The sequence below is a fragment of the Pan paniscus genome, chromosome 17 (assembly GCF_029289425.2).
Source record: "Pan paniscus chromosome 17, NHGRI_mPanPan1-v2.0_pri, whole genome shotgun sequence".
Classification (NCBI taxonomy): domain Eukaryota; kingdom Metazoa; phylum Chordata; class Mammalia; order Primates; family Hominidae; genus Pan; species Pan paniscus.
The window spans coordinates 75,182,987-75,199,760 of NC_073266.2; the positions used below are offsets into that span (position 1 = coordinate 75,182,987).

Genomic DNA, 16,774 nt, shown 5'->3' on the forward strand with positions numbered 1-16,774 from the left:
TCAAACTCCTGGCCTCAAGTGATTCTCCTGCCTCAGCCTTCCAAAGTACTGGGATTACAGGCGTGAGCCACAGTGCCCGGTCCTGATCACCTTTTCTCCATCACTTCTTCCCTAACACTTAGTTTCCCTGTCCCTGACTTTCTCACTACTAAAGGACCCCTGCATTCCTCTAGAAACCTTGTGGGACTAGATTCTTCTGTCACATACCCTATTCTTAAAAATAACAACAACAAAAGCCAATTTAAATACTTTAGAAGATCATACTTTTCAAAGATTTTACTAAATCATTTTTTTAAACAAAATATACATTAAATCTCAGATTTACAGAATATAGAAATAATTTATCCAAAGAAATTTGCATTTAAAATTGTTAATATTGCACCCAACAGTATGTCTTTGACACATTTGCATTGTCAATCTTTCCCACAATTTGCAAAAACAGGAGAGAAATCTGAAACTAACAGAATTACACAAGCTAAGTTTTCTGTAAAAAAAGAAAAAACTTACAATTTTTTATTTACAAGTTAAGGAAAAGTTGTAAACGTTCAGGATTTTACTTCCACAGAATAAAAAGCCATACATTCTTTTATCATACCTAGAAAATGAACATATACACATTGTGATTACCTCATAGGAATTCAACAGGACTGATATTGTGAACATTCACAGCCCAATGGTAAAAAACAGAATTCTCGAACTGTGGAAACTAGTGTGTGAAAGACACAGAATGAGAAAAATGTCTGGAAAAAAATTACTTTCTCCTCCTTGAGGAGTTTCCATAATTACCTAAAGTTATCTTCAAATTTAAAAGGACACACCATTCCCCAGTCTTAGGAATGTGGCTGCCAATAACCTTTTCTCTCGACATAAGACAAGTGAAAAAGAGTGAGGTCTTTGTTCAAGTCCCTTATAAAATACTTTGCATATAGGTAGGCACAAAAGTTTGCTTTCCAAAAGAAAGCTTTGCAAAATATTCTGCAATTTATTACTGATATCCTCAGTTTTTAAAAACCCCCTTTTTAAGCCCATAAATATTTATATGCTTTAAAAAATGAGAGTAGGGAATCAAATCATTTGGTACTATGGGAAGCTGCTAAAATAATATTTGATAGTAAAAGTATGTAATGTGCTATCTCACCTGGTAGTAAACTAAAAGTAAACTGAAACTTTATGGAATCTGAAGTTATTTTCCTTGATTAAATAGAATTATTAAACCAATATGAGGAAACATGAAACCATGCAATCTACTATCAACTTTGAAAAAGTGATTGAACGAACCACTTAGCTTTCAGATGATGAACACTGATAAGTCATTTGTCATTACTATAAATTTTAAAATCTGTTAATAAGATGGCCTATAGGGAGGAAAAAGGGGCCTCTGGGAAATTATGCTGAAGATCACAGAAAGGAAAATGTAACTTTAATTTTATAATACAATACCATTTGAACTGAAATACAACATGCTTTGTAATTCTATTGCCCTGGATTGAGACTGGATTAAAATGTTCCCTTTCAACCATAATGTACATAACCAGTTGAATAATAGGACTTTTATTATTATTAAAAAATTTTTTTTGAGATGGAGTCTCACTCTGTTGCTCAGGCTGGAGTGCAGTGCCACGATCTCGGCTCACTGGAACCTCCACCTCCCAGGTTCAAGCAATTTCCAGCTAATTTTTGTATTTTTAGTAGAGATGGGGTTTCACCATGTTGGCCGGGCTGGTCTCCTGACTTCAAGTGATCCACCTGCCTTGGCCTCCCAAAGTGCTAGGATGACAGGCATGAGTCACCATGCCCAGCCTATTTTTAAATTTTTCTTAAGACACAGTCTTGCTCTGTCACCCAGGCTGGAGTGCAGTGGCGCAATCTCGGCTCACTGTAACCTCCATCTCCCAGGTTCAAGCGATTCTTCTGCTTCAGCCTCTCAAATAGGTGGGATTACGGGTGCCCACCACCAAGCCCGGCTAATTTTTTAATTTATGGTAGAGACAGGGTTTCACCATGTTGGCTGGGCTGGTCTCGAACTCCTGGCCTCAGGTGATCTCCCCTCCTCAGCCTCCTAAAGTGCTGGGATTACAGACCTGAGCCACCACGCCCGGCCGAATAATAGGACTTTTAAAAGTCCTATTTCTTGGCCCTGCTATTGTTTAATAGTCCAACCCAAGGAGTTTGTTATAAAGATTATTTATTGTCTTCAATATCTTTGTGATGAATGCAATTCACACACACACACAAAGTCCTGAGAGTCTTTCATAAAAAAATAGACGTGCTTTGTGGCCGCATCCCGGCCTGGGGGTAAGGGATCAGCTGTCCCCGGTGCGCCTGTACTCCGCGGTGCCATCGGCCACGATGGCATCAAGCGGCGAGCGCTTCTTGCGGATGCTGCGCCCGGAGGAGATGAGGTCCGCGTAGCCCCGCTGGTGCGAGAAGGCGTAGGCCGAGCGCCGCGTTGACACGCCCCGGCGGAACACCTGCTGCCGTCGCTGCCACTGCTCCTCCGCCTTCAACCGCTTGCGATGCTTCTGGATCTGCAAGGGGGAGAGATGGGGAGGGATGAAGATAAGATCCACACCAGGGAGGAGGCCTGGCCAGACGGTTGACAGAAATGAACACTGATGAACTCCCCTGACACCTGCCCCATTTTGATGCAGGCAGTTCTGTCCCCACTTGTGTGTGTGTGTGTGTGTGTGTGTGTGTGTCTATATCTTTTTTTTGTTTTTGAGACAGTCTCGCTCTGTCACCCAGACTTGAGTGCAATGGCATGATCTTGGCTCACTGCAACCTCTGCCTCCCAGGTTCAAGCGATCCTCCTGCCTCAGCCTCCTGAGTAACTGGGGTTACAGGCATGCACTGCCACACCCGTCTAATTTTTGTATTTTTAGTGGAGACAGAATTTCACCATGTTGGCCAGGCTGGTCCTGACCTCAAGTGATCTGCCTGCCTCGGCCTCCAAAAGTTCTGGGATTACAGGCATGAACCACAGTGCTTGGCTATATCTATTTATCTATCTATCTATCTATCTATCTATCTATCTATCTATCTATCTATCTATATCGACATATATATATGATGATATAAATCTATATCCATCTCTCTATATCTATACATAGATTGATTGATAGATCGATCTACCTGCCTACCTACCTGGAGATATATATTGAAGCCGAGGGAAGGTTAACTTTTCCAAGGTCACACAGCTAGAAAATGCAAAGCCAAGATTCCCACTCCTCCGAAGCTAGTGCCCTTTTCTAATTCAGACCAGATGGGTACAGTCAAAGAGAAAATTCAGTAGGGCCTCTTTCCTGGGTTGTTACTACATACTGTTGGCACTGCAAAAGGGAGACCCGAGGGATACTGAAGGTTGCCTCAGTAGCCTCTACTCTCTCCTTCTTTCTAATGGAAATTGATTTTATTCAGATTGCCCCCCCCAACCCCTGACAGCCACATTTCTCATGGGCGGTGGGCAGGTTGATTTCCCTTGCTAAACTAGTCCAGACTGGGCAAGTGACCTAATTTTGGCACGGGAGACCTGAGGGCACTGTACTGGGGCCCTTGGGTGAGAAGTTCCACAGCCCCTAAGGAGCTACAGAATAGGCTCTTATCTCCCCCCGACACTGATAGGTCAGGAAGTGATGCCCAGAACTGCTCTGGCCATCTTCCAGCATCCATATGAAGCTAATAATGAAGGTTTCTGAGAGAAGAGATGGCAAGAACCAGCCCAATCCTTTTTTGACAACATTAAATTGCTCAATCAACTGGGCCTGAAGCCTACTAATGATTAATGATGACGCACTACTGTAGAGACGTTTTGAGTCACAGCTTTCTGTTCCTTGTAGCTCAAAGGATCCTGCTACAGAAGGTGACATGTTTCTTTAAATAAAGAAAAAAAACCCCAATCTGATTTGTATGACAAAATGTTAACACTGTAATTGTTAAACTGAGGAGATAGACATATGGGGCTCATTGTATTCTCCCTTTTTTGTTTATGTTTGGTAATTTTTGTATTAAAAAGCAAGCACACTAAACTCCCAATTCCAAAAGACTTATTTGTGAGATAGAGTTAAAGAAAGAGAAGCAATCATGAAAAATCATTCTTACCAAACTTCCCATGAGCTTAGAATTTTGCAGGAAACGTGCTGTTGGGAAACGCTTTGGATTCTGTGAGGGACAGAGTTGGGAGAGGACTATATTCTTTATACCTTATCACTTTCTGATGGCCAGATGGTCATTGACAGGAATCGGATGGCAACGACGGGTAGTAAGCACACAGCAACAGTCAGGATGATAGTTAACCAAATGTATGGCTGTCTCAGAGCGTTTGAAGCTGTGCCTGTAAAGAACATGGCAAATGCATCACTGTGGTTCTTTTTTCCTAAGAACATAGTTAATATTTCGCCAGGTGTGGTGGCTCATGCCTGTAATCCTAACACTCTGAGAGGCCAAGGTGGGTGGATTGCCAGAGCTCAGGAGTTCGAGACCAGCCTGGGCAACATGGTGAAACCCCGTCTCTACTAAAATACAAAAAATCAGCCGGGCATGGTGGTGTGCACCTGTAGTCCCAGCTACTCAGGAGACAGCAGAATTGCTTGAACCCAGAAGGCGGAAATTGCAGTGAGCCGAAATTGTGCCACCGCACTCCAGCCTGGGTGATAAAGCAAAACTCTGTCTCAAAAATAAAAAATAAAATAAAATAAAGAACATAGTTAATATTTCATAATCTATAAATAGATCATTTATGGTAAAGTTTTACAACTGGATTGGCCTCCCCAAAATATCCATTATGGCTCAAAGAACAGACATTTTAAAATCAGACTAAGCAAAGCAAAATTGGGAAGGTAAATTATTTGAAACAAGGCAAATTTACATAAGTGAGCAAATAAGGAAAAAAAGCACATTTGTTGACATTGCATTGATTAAAAATGCGAAGTTAGGTGATCAAGACTTCTGACTTTTTTTTGAGATAGGGTCTCACTCTGTTACCCAGGTTGGAGTGCAGTGGCATGATCATGGCTCACTACAGCCTCAACCTCCTGGGCTCAAGTGTCCTCCTACCTTAGCCTCCTGAATAGCTGGGACTACAGGTGTGTGCCACCACGCTTGGCTGATTTTTGTATTTTTTGTAGAGATGGGGTTTCACCATGTTGCCCAGGCTGGTCTCAAACTCCTGAGCTCAAGTGATCCGCCCACATTGGCCTCCCAAAGTGCTGGGATTACAGGCATGAGCCACGGCACCTGGCCTTCTAAATTTAAGAATTTAAAAAAGCACTCTTCAGCCGGGTGTGGTGGCTCACACCTGTAATCCCAGCACTTTTGGAGGCCAAGGTGGGCGGATCACCTGAGGTGGGGAGTTCGAGACCAGCTTGGCTAACATGGTGAAACTCTGTCACTACTAAAAATACAAAATTAGCTGGGTGTGGTGGTGCATGCCTGTAATCCCAGCTACTTGGGAGGCTGAGGCATGAGAATCACTTGAACCTGGGAGGTGGAGGTTGCAGTGAGCCAAGATCGTGCCATTGTATTCCAGCCTGGGAAACAGAGTGAGAATCCATCTCAAAAAAAAAAAAAGCACTTTTCAATTTTAGTTCTGGTTTGAAACTCCAAATAATAAAAGCTATAGCACTGCCAGGCCGGGTGCGGTGGCTCACACCTGTAATCCCAGCACTTTGGGAGGCCGAGGTGGGCGGATCACCTGAGGTCAGGAGTTCAAGACCAGCCTGGCCAATATGGTGAAACCCTGTCTTTACAAAAATACAAAAATGGCAGGTGCCTGTAGTCCCAGCTACTCTGGAGGCTGAGGTGACAGAATTGCCTGAACCCGGGAGGTGGAGGTTGTAGTGAGCCAAGATTACGCCACTGCACTCCAGCCTGGGTGACAGAGCGAGACTCTGTCTCAAAAAAAAAAAAAAAAAAAAAAAAAAGCTAGCACTGCCAGTACCTGGTGTTTTATACAGATCATGTCATTTGATCAGTTCTGAGAGATGGGTATTATCCCTGTGTCACATAAGTAAATTGTGTTGTAGAGAAGTTAAAAAATTTGCCCAAGCTAACAAAACCAACCATGGCAATGCCTGAATTAAAGCCTCCTTCTGCCTGACTGGAGCCGTGCTTTTCCACTGCAATTTGTTTTCTGAATTTTTATGTCTGAAGAAGTAATAATTCAGTTCAATAATACAATCACATAATCACAGACACGACCCAGTTTTCAAAATCGAATGACCATCTTCCAGAGCCACATTTCTCATCATGTTTTCTGTACTTATACTCTCAGTTTGTAAAAACAATGGTCTTGATTTTTTTTTTAATGTGGTTTTTACCCTGCTAAGTATGTATGGGATTAAAAAACTCCCTATGGAAATATGCTAAGTAACTGGGTTACTAATATTTTAAAACACAGAGTTAGTAAAGAAAAACACAATCACAAAAAAAATGAGCTGAATCTCAAGAAGGAAAGGGTTACCACAGCAACGGACTTCTACAACTCAACGACTGGTCATAAAAATCTGAATCTTTTACAGGGAAACTAGTTTTTTGTTTTTGTTTTTTTTTGGAGATGGAGTCTTGCTCTGTCACCCAGGCTGGAGTGCAGTGACGTGATCTTGGCTCACTGCAAGCTCCGCCTCCTGGGTTCACGCCATTGTCCTGCCTCAGCCTCCTGAGTAGCTGGGACTACAGGTGCCCGCCACCACGCCTGGCTAATTTTTTCTATTTTTTAGTGGATACGGGGTTCCACTGTGTTAGCCAGGATGTTCTCGATCTCCTGACCTCGTAATCTGCCTGCCTCGGCCTCCCAAAGTGCTGGGACTACAGGGGTAAGCCACCACGCCCGGCCAGGGATACTAGTTTATGGGGATTGTTTCTCACTGTGAGTCCAAGCTCTCTATTCAAAATAAGAAGCTCATGAATTCTAGTTCATAATTATTTTTTATTAACATTTTATATTTATAATATTTATGATATTTATATCAGTTCAGATTCATTCTAGCATTTGTCAATTTGTCATATATTTTATGCAGTTGTAATAACTGGTCACATAACTATTTTGTTTTCTATCAATTTACTTATTGTTCTGCACACATATTTCTTATTTGTCTCTTTTTTGTTACTTTATTATTACTTTTTTAAGAGGCAGGGTCTCGCTATGTTGCCCAGGCTGGTCTTGAACACCTAGGCTCAAGTGATCCTCCTGTCTCGGCCTCCCAAACTGCTGGGACTATAGGGGTGAGCCACTGTGCCTGGCCTGCACACATATTTCTAATAATGTTGACCACTTTTGAATTCTAGAATTTCATCATATTGGTATTTCATGGTATGATTAGCTAATTTAATAATATTCTTAGGTCTTGGGTTATTTCCATTTTTTCCTCTTTTTACAATTAGAAATGTTATGGTGGTGCCATCTGTACAAATTAGCTTTGCCAAAACTTGGTGTGTTTTATTATCTCAGGATACTTTCCCCAAGTAGAAATACCTGGCCAAAATGTGTAAAAAGTTTTATAATCCCTTATGCATTTTCAGATGTTTGGAAAAATTAAAATATATTGCAGTGTTACTAGCAATACTTGTATACTCACTTTTCCAAAAACCTACCAATACTAGGTTTTGGGGGTTTTTCTTTTAAGAAAGGGTCTCACTCTGTCACCCATGCTGGGGTGGCATAATCATGGCTCACTGCAGCCTCAATCTCCCAGGTTCAAGCAATCCTTCCCACCTCAGCCTCCTGAGGAGCTAGGATCACCAGCGTGTACCACCATGCCCAGTTATTTTTTTTTCAATTTTTTCTTTTTTTGTAGAGACGAGGTCTCCCTATGTTGCCTAGGCTTGTCTTGAACTCCTAGGCTCAAGAGATCCTCCTGCATTGGCCTTCCAAAGTGCTGGGATTACAGGCGTGAGCTACCACATCTAGCCCCAGTATTAGGTTTTCTGGGAAAGAAAGAATAGGCTTTTATCTAGCCTTTTGAGTCTTAAGTTATCTAATTCAACACACGTACAGTGCTATTGTAAAGCTATTTTCATTTGTCTTCCTCCCATCATGTTATGCCCTTTCAACCCACCATCACCATTTAATTTCCAGACAAGACATTAATTTTCACTAGCAATAATAATTTGCATATATTTGTTTTGTTGTGCTTTGTTTTTTTTTTTTTTTTTTTTTTTTTTGAGACAGGGTCCCGCTCTGTCACCTGGGCTAGACTACAGCAGTGCCATCACGACTCACTGTAGCCTCAACGTCCCAGGTCAAGCAATCCTCCCACTTCAGCCTCTCCAGTAGCTAGAACTACAGGCATGTGCCACCATGCCTGGCTAATTTTTTTGTATTTTTTGTAGAGATGGGGTTTAACCATGTTGTCCAGGCTGGTCTTGAACTGCTGGGCTCAAGCAATCCACTTGCCTCGGCCTCCCAAAATGCTGGGATTACAGGTGTGAGCCACTGTGCCCAGCCATTCCACTTTGTATATTTTATTACTTAACAGAAGTTATGTCAAAATCTAAACTAATGACATTTGTCTGTACATTTATTTTTGGAATTTGGAAATACCAACCTGTAAATTGAAATGCAGATGGAAAGAGAACATGTATTCCAGCACTATGAAAGTCAAACATGATGCCAAAATAAAGTGTAATGCTTCCAAAAATTGAAAAAGCATTCACGAAAGTCCAATAAGAAGTATCCAAGCCAATCTGTTGGGAAACCAGAGAAAAACAGAGCACTCATTTTGGGGAGTTAGCAAGAAATAAAGGATCTAACAATCCTGAAAACAGAATTCAGCAAGTTAGGCATGATGTGGCTTGAATACTGGACCAGAAACTAAACCATCCTTGACTCAGGCAAGAAATAGAAAATGTGCTTGGTATAAGAGATGAAAATAGCATTTATATTTTGTAAGTGGCACAGGTGCAGTGGGAGTCAGGTGGATGTGCACGCTACCCTATATACAGAAATATAAGTAGGTACCAATAGACACTGAATACGGCCAATGAAAGCCACGTACCTGGAAATTGACTGTTATTACAAGAGCAGAGGCAATGGTGACGGCAAAAGACTGGTAGTCGGAAGGTGCCTCTCCATCCTGCCCTACGGTTTGCAGATAAGCTCCAAGAGGTATGAAGAAGAGGATCATCGATGTTAGGACCCCATGCAACAAGCTTACAAAGAATCTCTTATAGTTGAATAGTAAGTCTCTTTGTCCCACTATGTATAACCCAGGGAATCGGAGGCTCAGTTTGTCACTCACATCCTTAAGGAGAAAACAAAATGATGGTATTTTATTCATCAGGTCAAAGCAGTCAGAGATATGTTATAATTAATATCTCACAAAAAGTTGCAGCCTGCCGTTAAATTTTAGGAAGGCAAAAACTGAACAAGATAATCGATCAATCCTGCAATATTTGTGGTGCGCAGAGCTCAACCTCATTGCTTAGACCACCATTACTTAATATTTAATTCAGAGAAGGGCTAGGTATAAGTTTATTACTTTGCTACTTATGGAAAGAAAACAAATTAGTAATGTCCAAAAATATGTAGGGAGGCTACTATTTTTACCTCCTGAGTGAATATATATTGTTGCAAATCCTTTGGGAAAAAATTTTCTCATACAAGTTGATGAGTTAATTATAAATTATTACTTTTTAGTCTTTATAGTGCTTTCTTTTTAAGAATTGGCATTAGATAAAAATATACACTAGTTACATAAATTTTGGAAAGGATTTAAACTGACTTTAAAATGAGTAAATTATTATTGTGGAGACATATTGGACTCTCGGGTGCCTTTTTTTCCTTTTCTTTTCTTTCTTTTTTTTTTTTTGGAGACAGGGTCTCACTTTGTTGCCCAGCCCGGAGTGCTGTGGCACAAACACGACTCACTGCAGCTTCAACCTTCCAGGCTCAAGCGATCCTCCCACCTCATCCTCCCAAGTAGCTGGGACTTCACAGGTGTGCACTACCATGCCTACAATTTTTAAATTTTTCTGTAGAGATGGGGTCTCCCTATGTTGCCAGGGCTGGTCTCAAACTCCTGACCTGAAGCAATTTGCCTGCCTCAGCCTCCTAAAGTGCTGGGATTACAGGCATGATCCACCATGCCCTGCCTTCAGGTATCTTCATAGTAAGCTCTTACTGTCTAAAAGGAACATAACAAATATGTGTGCCAATGAATTCAACCCAGTCACAGAAATCCTCTTTTCTCTTTTTTTTTTTTTTGTCTTAGAGATGGGGTCTCACTTTGTTGCCCAGGCTAGACTTGAACACCTGGGCTCAAGTCATACTCCTGCATCAGCCTCCCGAGTAGCTGGGACTACAGAGAAATCCTCTTTCCTTATTACAAAACAAGAAGCACAGCCGTGACCCTTGATGCCTGACAACAGAATTATAATAGGGTTTGATCAGAAAGAAGTAAACACCAGAAGAATGCATTGAAACGTTTGCTTGGGACTTCTCTAACGCATTCTCATCTGTCCAGAAGTGTCCCTGCTCGTGCGAGGCTCCTACCTGGTCGAGCAGCCCCATGAGGAGCACGGGCAGGCTGGTGTACAGCACATTGTAGAGGGTGATGAACCAGTCCTCGTATGCAGTCTGTGAGGGGATGACAGAGGCTCCATGTCACCAACAAAGACACATGCCATCCTAGTTAGCACATACTCATCTGCTTCCTTTATTTAACATTTTGTTTGTTTGTTTGTTTTAATAGAGATGGGGTCTTGCTATGTTGCCTAGGCTGGCCTCGAACTCCTGGCCTTAAGCAATCTCCCCATCTCAGCCTCCCAAAGTGTTGGGATTATAGGCAAAACTCTACGCGCCTGGCCTGTTATCAATATTCTTTTTTTTTTTTCTTCTGAGATAGAGTCTTACTCTGTCGCCCAGGCTGGAGTACAGTGGCATGATCTTGGCTCACTGTACCTTCTGCCTCCCAGGTTCAAGTGATTCTTCTGCCTCAGCCTCTCAAGTAGCTGGGATTACAGGCACACGCCACCATGTCTGGCTAATTTTTGTGTATTTTGTTGAGACGGGGTTTCACCATGTTGGCCAGGTTGGTCTCCAACTCTTGACCTCAGGTGACCCGCCCACCTCGGCCTCCCAAAGTGCTGGGATTATAGGCGTGAGCCACTGCACCCAGCCCTGTTATCACTACTCTTAATGTCAAGGTAACATGAAAAAATAACCAAAGATAAACATACAAGCAAATCCCCTCCTTTTTTTTTTTTTTTTTTTGAGACAAAGTCTTGCCCAGGTTGGAGTGCAATAGCACAGTCTCAGCTCACCACAACCTCTGCCTCCCGGGTTCAAGCGATTCTCCTGCCTCAGCCTGAGTAGCTGGGATTACAGGTGCCTGCCACCACACCCGGAAAATTTTTGTATTTTTAGTAGAGACCAGGTTTCACCATGTTGGCCAGACTGATCTCAAACTCCTGACTTCAGGCGATCCACCTGCCTCGGCCTCCCAAAGTGCTGGGATTACAGGCGTGAGCCACCATGCCTGGCCAAATCCCCTCCTTTCTAAGGTAAAATGTTTTTATAGCACCAGAAACATTTAGAGAAGTCATGATCATTCTTAATTATGCCCCAACTGTAAGGAGACACAGCCCCAAAACTACAAATATAGAAGAAATAAATTGTCTTTTCAGAACTAGATTTTTATTCATTTAAGAGCTCTACTTAGTAAATAACAATAATAACAACATTACATTACCTGCGCAGAGTAGCCATTGAAGAAGGAGTACCAGAAATGAACCAAAGTAAAGGCAAAGTTTTTGTAAAAGAAGTATCGTAGGAACTTGCACATCCTTATGTAAGACCATCGGCCATGCACCAGCAGTAGCCTCTGCAGATATCGGAACTGAGCGAAGGAATAGTCACTCGACATGACAGCTTGCATTCCTTCTTGTCCACTTATTCCAACGCCAATGTGGGCAGCTATGGGGCAGAGGGAGAAAACACTGTGGATCATAAACCGATTGTGAGGCAAAACATCAGTTGATAAAAATGGTTCCATAGCAAACAAAAAACAAAGACAGACACTGATGGAACAATAATACAGAAGCTCTTGCTCACCATCCCTCACCCCCAGCTCTTGAACTCAACTCAAAGTCTGAGTTACAAGTTGCTAAACAGAGCACACAGTAGGGCCTCCATAAATATCTGGGAAAGGATCTCATGTGGGTGGCAAATTCCATTTGGATTATCTGCCAAGATCACAGCCATCCCTTCCATCCACAGAGTGAGCCCCAGGCACCCATGTGTACACTGTGTCCTTGCCTCTTTGGCAACAGCTGTGTCAGTCATGGGCAGATATGTAATTTGTGGTAGATACTACAAATCAGCTCCCACAACTTCATTCCATCCTTATTCTAATTAGAGAGGTGGGAAAGGAAATAAAAACCCTACATTTCCCAGACTCCCTTGCAGCTAGGCTCTTTGTGAATTAGGTTCCACTGTTTAGATCCACTTATGACTTGGAAGCAGAAGTGAATCAGAGCCCAGCATCCCTTCCTCTTTTGGGATTTCTGCAGCAGAGCTCATATCTACTTTCCAGCTACCTGGATGTTGACAGGCAACTATAAAGGCTTCTTAATTAGAAGCTCTTTAGAGGAACCTCTTACCACTTACCAGAAGAGTAGAAGCTCTTCTGGTAAGTGACCCAGCCTAGACCCTGCTTCTGTAGACCATCCAGAGCTTTTGAAAGTACCTGGTCCCCTGTATTAATCTTTTCTTGCTTAAATACCAACTGGGGTCTGTTTCCTGTGCTAAACCGTGACTGACAGAAAACCCAAGCTGAGCCAGTCTCTCTCTTGAGATTCTGGAATTAGAAGTCAGTTATTTTGTGTCTAGAATTTTAAGGTCTAAATTCTTGAGGTAAGAAGTAGTTATATTTCTTTCTCTCTTTTTTTTTTTTTTGAGATGAAGTCTCACTCTGTCACCCAGGCTGCAGTGCAATGGCGCAGTCTTGGCTCACTGCAACCTCTGCCTCCTGTGTTCAAGCGATACTCTTGCCTCAGCCTCTCGAGTAGCTGGGATTACAGATGTGCGCCACCACACCCAGCTAATTTTTGTGGAGATGGGGTTTCACCATGTTGTCCAGGCAGGTCTTGAACTCCTGAACTCAGGTGATCCACCTGCCTTGGCCTCCCAAAGTGCTAGAATTACACACATGAACAACTGTGCCTGGCCGAAATAGATATATTTCTTCCTGAAGATTTCTAAGGGGCAGAGAAATAAAGTAGGGGGGAGAGAGGGGTGGGGAGAAGGGAGAGAATGGAGGGAGAGAATGGGGGGAGAGAAGAGTGGGGAGAGAAGGGAGGGAGGGGAGAGAGAAGGAGGGGAAGAAGGAGGAAAGGGAGAGAGAAGGGGAGAGAGACAGACAGACACAGGGTTCCTGGTGCAAATCTATGTCCTTGTTCCAGTATCTTCCTGAGGCCTGGCTTCTTCTTGGACAACAGGAGGTGTTTAAATAAATTTACTTTTTTCTTTTTTTTCTTTGAAGTTCCAGGATACCTGTGCAGAATGTGCAGGTTTGTTACATGGGTATACGTGTGCCATGGTGGTTTGCTGCACCTATTGACCCATCCTCTAGGTCCCCTCCCCTCGTCTCCCACCCCCCAAATTTAATTTTTTCTTAAGCTAGCTTTGGTTGTTCTCCAATACTTGTAATCAAAAGAGTTTTAACCAAGAAACTATTAAACTTTCAAAGTCTTATTTGTGGCCCTCTGGGACCTTAAGACATTTTTTTTTTTCTTTACGGGGGAAGGTTTCCAGAATGTATAAAATTAAAGTCACAATTTTATTTATGCTTCCAATAGTCATAAATAACACTTTCAAATTAGAGAATGATTAGTTTTGTCTGGGTCTTAAAAGTAACGAATATGAAGATAGACAAGATCATTTAGAAAAGATATGTTGGAGAACACAACCTATCATTGCTCAGACCCTGAAAAGTGGCTGCAATGCTGCGGCGTTCCACCTAAAAAGAAGCTTCAAAAATCCTGCCCTAGTTACAGAACACAAGGTCTGGCAAATTCAAAACATAACTGTAGTGATGTATCCAAACCTACGTTTTCAGTAACACTTTGCAGTTCTAAAAAAACAGAACAAATTGCATCTCATATAATATTTATGATCTCTTTGAAAACACACAAATATTTCCTATGACCAGCATGGTTGCCAAACTTGCTCTTTCCTGCCAAACCATGGCCTTTTCTTTCCTGAACAAGCCACTGAGGAAAATGCTGAGATTCTCTTGGCTTATGTGACTGAGGAAGAGGAAGCCCTGCCCCAGGCCCTGGTATCCAGTCCTCAACCTTCCCACTGAGCAGACCAAGGACAAATGTGAAATGAACACTGTCATAGTTCCCAGGGCAACCAAAAGCACTGAACAGATACACTATAAGGTAACATTGGTCTTTTTTGTAAAATTTAAGTACAGGCATTTAGAGTTTCCTGAAATCTCAAATGCGGTGTTAGGTGCCTCACTAGTAGACATTCTTTTATCATTCCTTAACAAAAAGAATATTTCCTCGCTACAGCAATAATCCCTCTTGCCTTTTTTTTTGAGATGGAGTCTTGCTCTGTCGCCCAGGCTGGAGTGCAGTGGTGCGATCTTGGCTCAATGCAACCTCTGCCTCCTGGGTTCCAGTGACTCTCCTGCCTCAGGCTCCCGAGTGGCTGGGATTACAGGTGCCCGCCACCCCCATGCCCGGCTAATTTTTGTACTTTTAGTGGAGATGGGGTTTCATCATGTTGGCCAGGCTGGTCTCGAACTCCCAACCTCAGGTGATCTGCCTGCCTTGGCCTCCCAAAGTGCTGGGATTACAGGCATGAGCCACCATGCCCCACCTTGCCTTTATCTCTCTCCTGCTTCACGTACATTCTCAGGGTCTAAGACCAAGAAGAGACAACATCCACCCAGCTGGTATGAGATATCTTCAGGTAGGATAGAGGGAGAAGGCAGCCTATGATAGTCCTTGGATCCTTGCTAGGGGCAAAAACATGGTGGGTCATGATTCCTTCACTTCTTCCAGACTACACTGCTAAACGTGAATGTTAGCAAATGCTCAGATTATTTTTTGACACTTGAATTTCACTCGACTACTTTATGACCAACAATTTGTGTGTGTGTGTGTGTGTGTGTGTGTGTGTTCTTTTTTGTTGTTGGAGAAAGGGTCTTGCTCTGTCACCCAGGGTGGAGTGCAGTGGCACAAACATGGCTCACTGTAGTCTCAACTTCCCAGGCTCAAGTAATCCTTCCGTCTCAGCCTCCCACGTAGCTGGGACTACCGGTGTGTGCCCCATACTTGGCTAAACTTTCTGTATATTGTTCTTGATGTGGTTGGAAGAAATGACAGCTTTTACAAAGTACATAAAGGCACTAATACTACTTGTATAACTTCTAAGGAGACCCCTAAAGTTTCCTATATTTTTATCCCAAAGGGATGCTCTATAACTTATATATAAAAGTACCTGGGGCCAGGTGAGGTGGCTCATGCCTGTAATCCTAGCACTTTGGGAGACTGAGGCAGGCAGACTGATTGAGCCCAGGAGTTCAAGACCAGCCTGAGCAACATGGCAAATTCCCAACTCTACAAAAAATACAAAAATTAGCTGGGCATGGTGGCTCATGCCTGTAGTCCCAGCTACTTGGGAGGCTGAGGTGGGAGGATTGTTTGAGGCCAGGAGGTGGAGGTTGCAGTAAGCCAAGGTCATGCCACTGCACTCCAGCCTGGGCCACAGAGGGAGACCTTGTTTTTTTTTTAAATGCACCTGGCATATAACAGTGCTTAATAAAAATTTTAAGACAACTTAAGAAAAACAAGCCCCTCTAAGATTATCTACATTGACTTTGTGCAATCCCTCTCATTATGTATTGGTGAACTCAGAGGAACAAAATGTTTCAAGTCTAAGTCACATAATCAGTTGATAAATCTCCAAAGCAAACCCGTCCCCTCCCATTTTCTAGAAGGCTACTTTATAACTGAATAAAAATCATGTTTGACTTGTCCTTTTGGCACAGCTAGTTACGTTAAAGGTACATAATGGAAAATAAACTAGAGCTGGCTGGCTATGGAGGAAAGAGATAGATCTAACTCCGAGCAAGCAATACCATTCGCATGGTAGGGCAAGCACACGCAAAAAAAAAAAAAAAACAGTGTGGATGAATTAAACTGCTAGTGACCACAGACATACGCACTGATAAAGAAGGCAAGATGACATACGTCATACAGCTGACTCCTGTTGAGGAAGATAAAGTTGGAATATTCTTAGTATACATCAAGGAGGAGGAGGAGACTAAGAAAAGAAAGAGACAGACTCATGAGTCACAAAATAGACTGAAAAGTCTAGTTATATATAATGCATTTAAGCAACCCAGCATCACAGGAACATGCAATTACCTGTGTACAGTCAGGTAATACTTCAGCTCAGTGATAATAATACGACAGAGCTGGAGATGACATTAGGGATTATTTTCTTTTCCGATGAGAAAACTGAAACCTGAGCATAAGCCCAAGGTGACACCGGATTTTGGCAATAGGATGAGGACGAATATCCAGGTCATTAGTTTGAGTATTTTTAATACAAGATACTCCCTTATAGTGACAGAGGGAGGAAAAAGGAACAGAATTCAGACAGAGATGAGGGCTGTGGGTGTGCTTCTGCAGGCTTTAATACCAGCACAACTGTATTTCTGCATGGCAGGACTCAATATTTTAATTGTGTGGACTTAAATCTAGCATCCAGAAAAAGGCACCTCTAGAGGTGAGGAGGATGATGAGAGCACGTGGAAGCTTT

At 42.5% G+C, this 16,774-nt stretch overlaps 1 protein-coding gene across 2 annotated transcripts in view; it reads right to left on the reverse strand.

Annotated features, from left to right (window-relative positions):
* Positions 1-246: 246 nt before the first annotated feature.
* The window catches only part of ATP8B1 (ATPase phospholipid transporting 8B1), a 153,957-nt gene continuing 137,429 nt past the window's right edge, over positions 247-16,774 (reverse strand). For both annotated transcript variants that reach the window (XM_003827250.6, XM_034943810.4), the window contains exons 23-28: positions 11,685-11,908; positions 10,487-10,570; positions 8,991-9,236; positions 8,541-8,679; positions 4,200-4,330; positions 247-2,528 (exon numbers count right to left, since the gene is read on the reverse strand). In XM_003827250.6, coding sequence (XP_003827298.1) covers positions 2,304-2,528; positions 4,200-4,330; positions 8,541-8,679; positions 8,991-9,236; positions 10,487-10,570; positions 11,685-11,908 — 1,049 coding nt within the window. In that variant the 3' untranslated portion in view covers positions 247-2,303. The remainder of the gene's footprint in view (positions 2,529-4,199; positions 4,331-8,540; positions 8,680-8,990; positions 9,237-10,486; positions 10,571-11,684; positions 11,909-16,774) is intronic.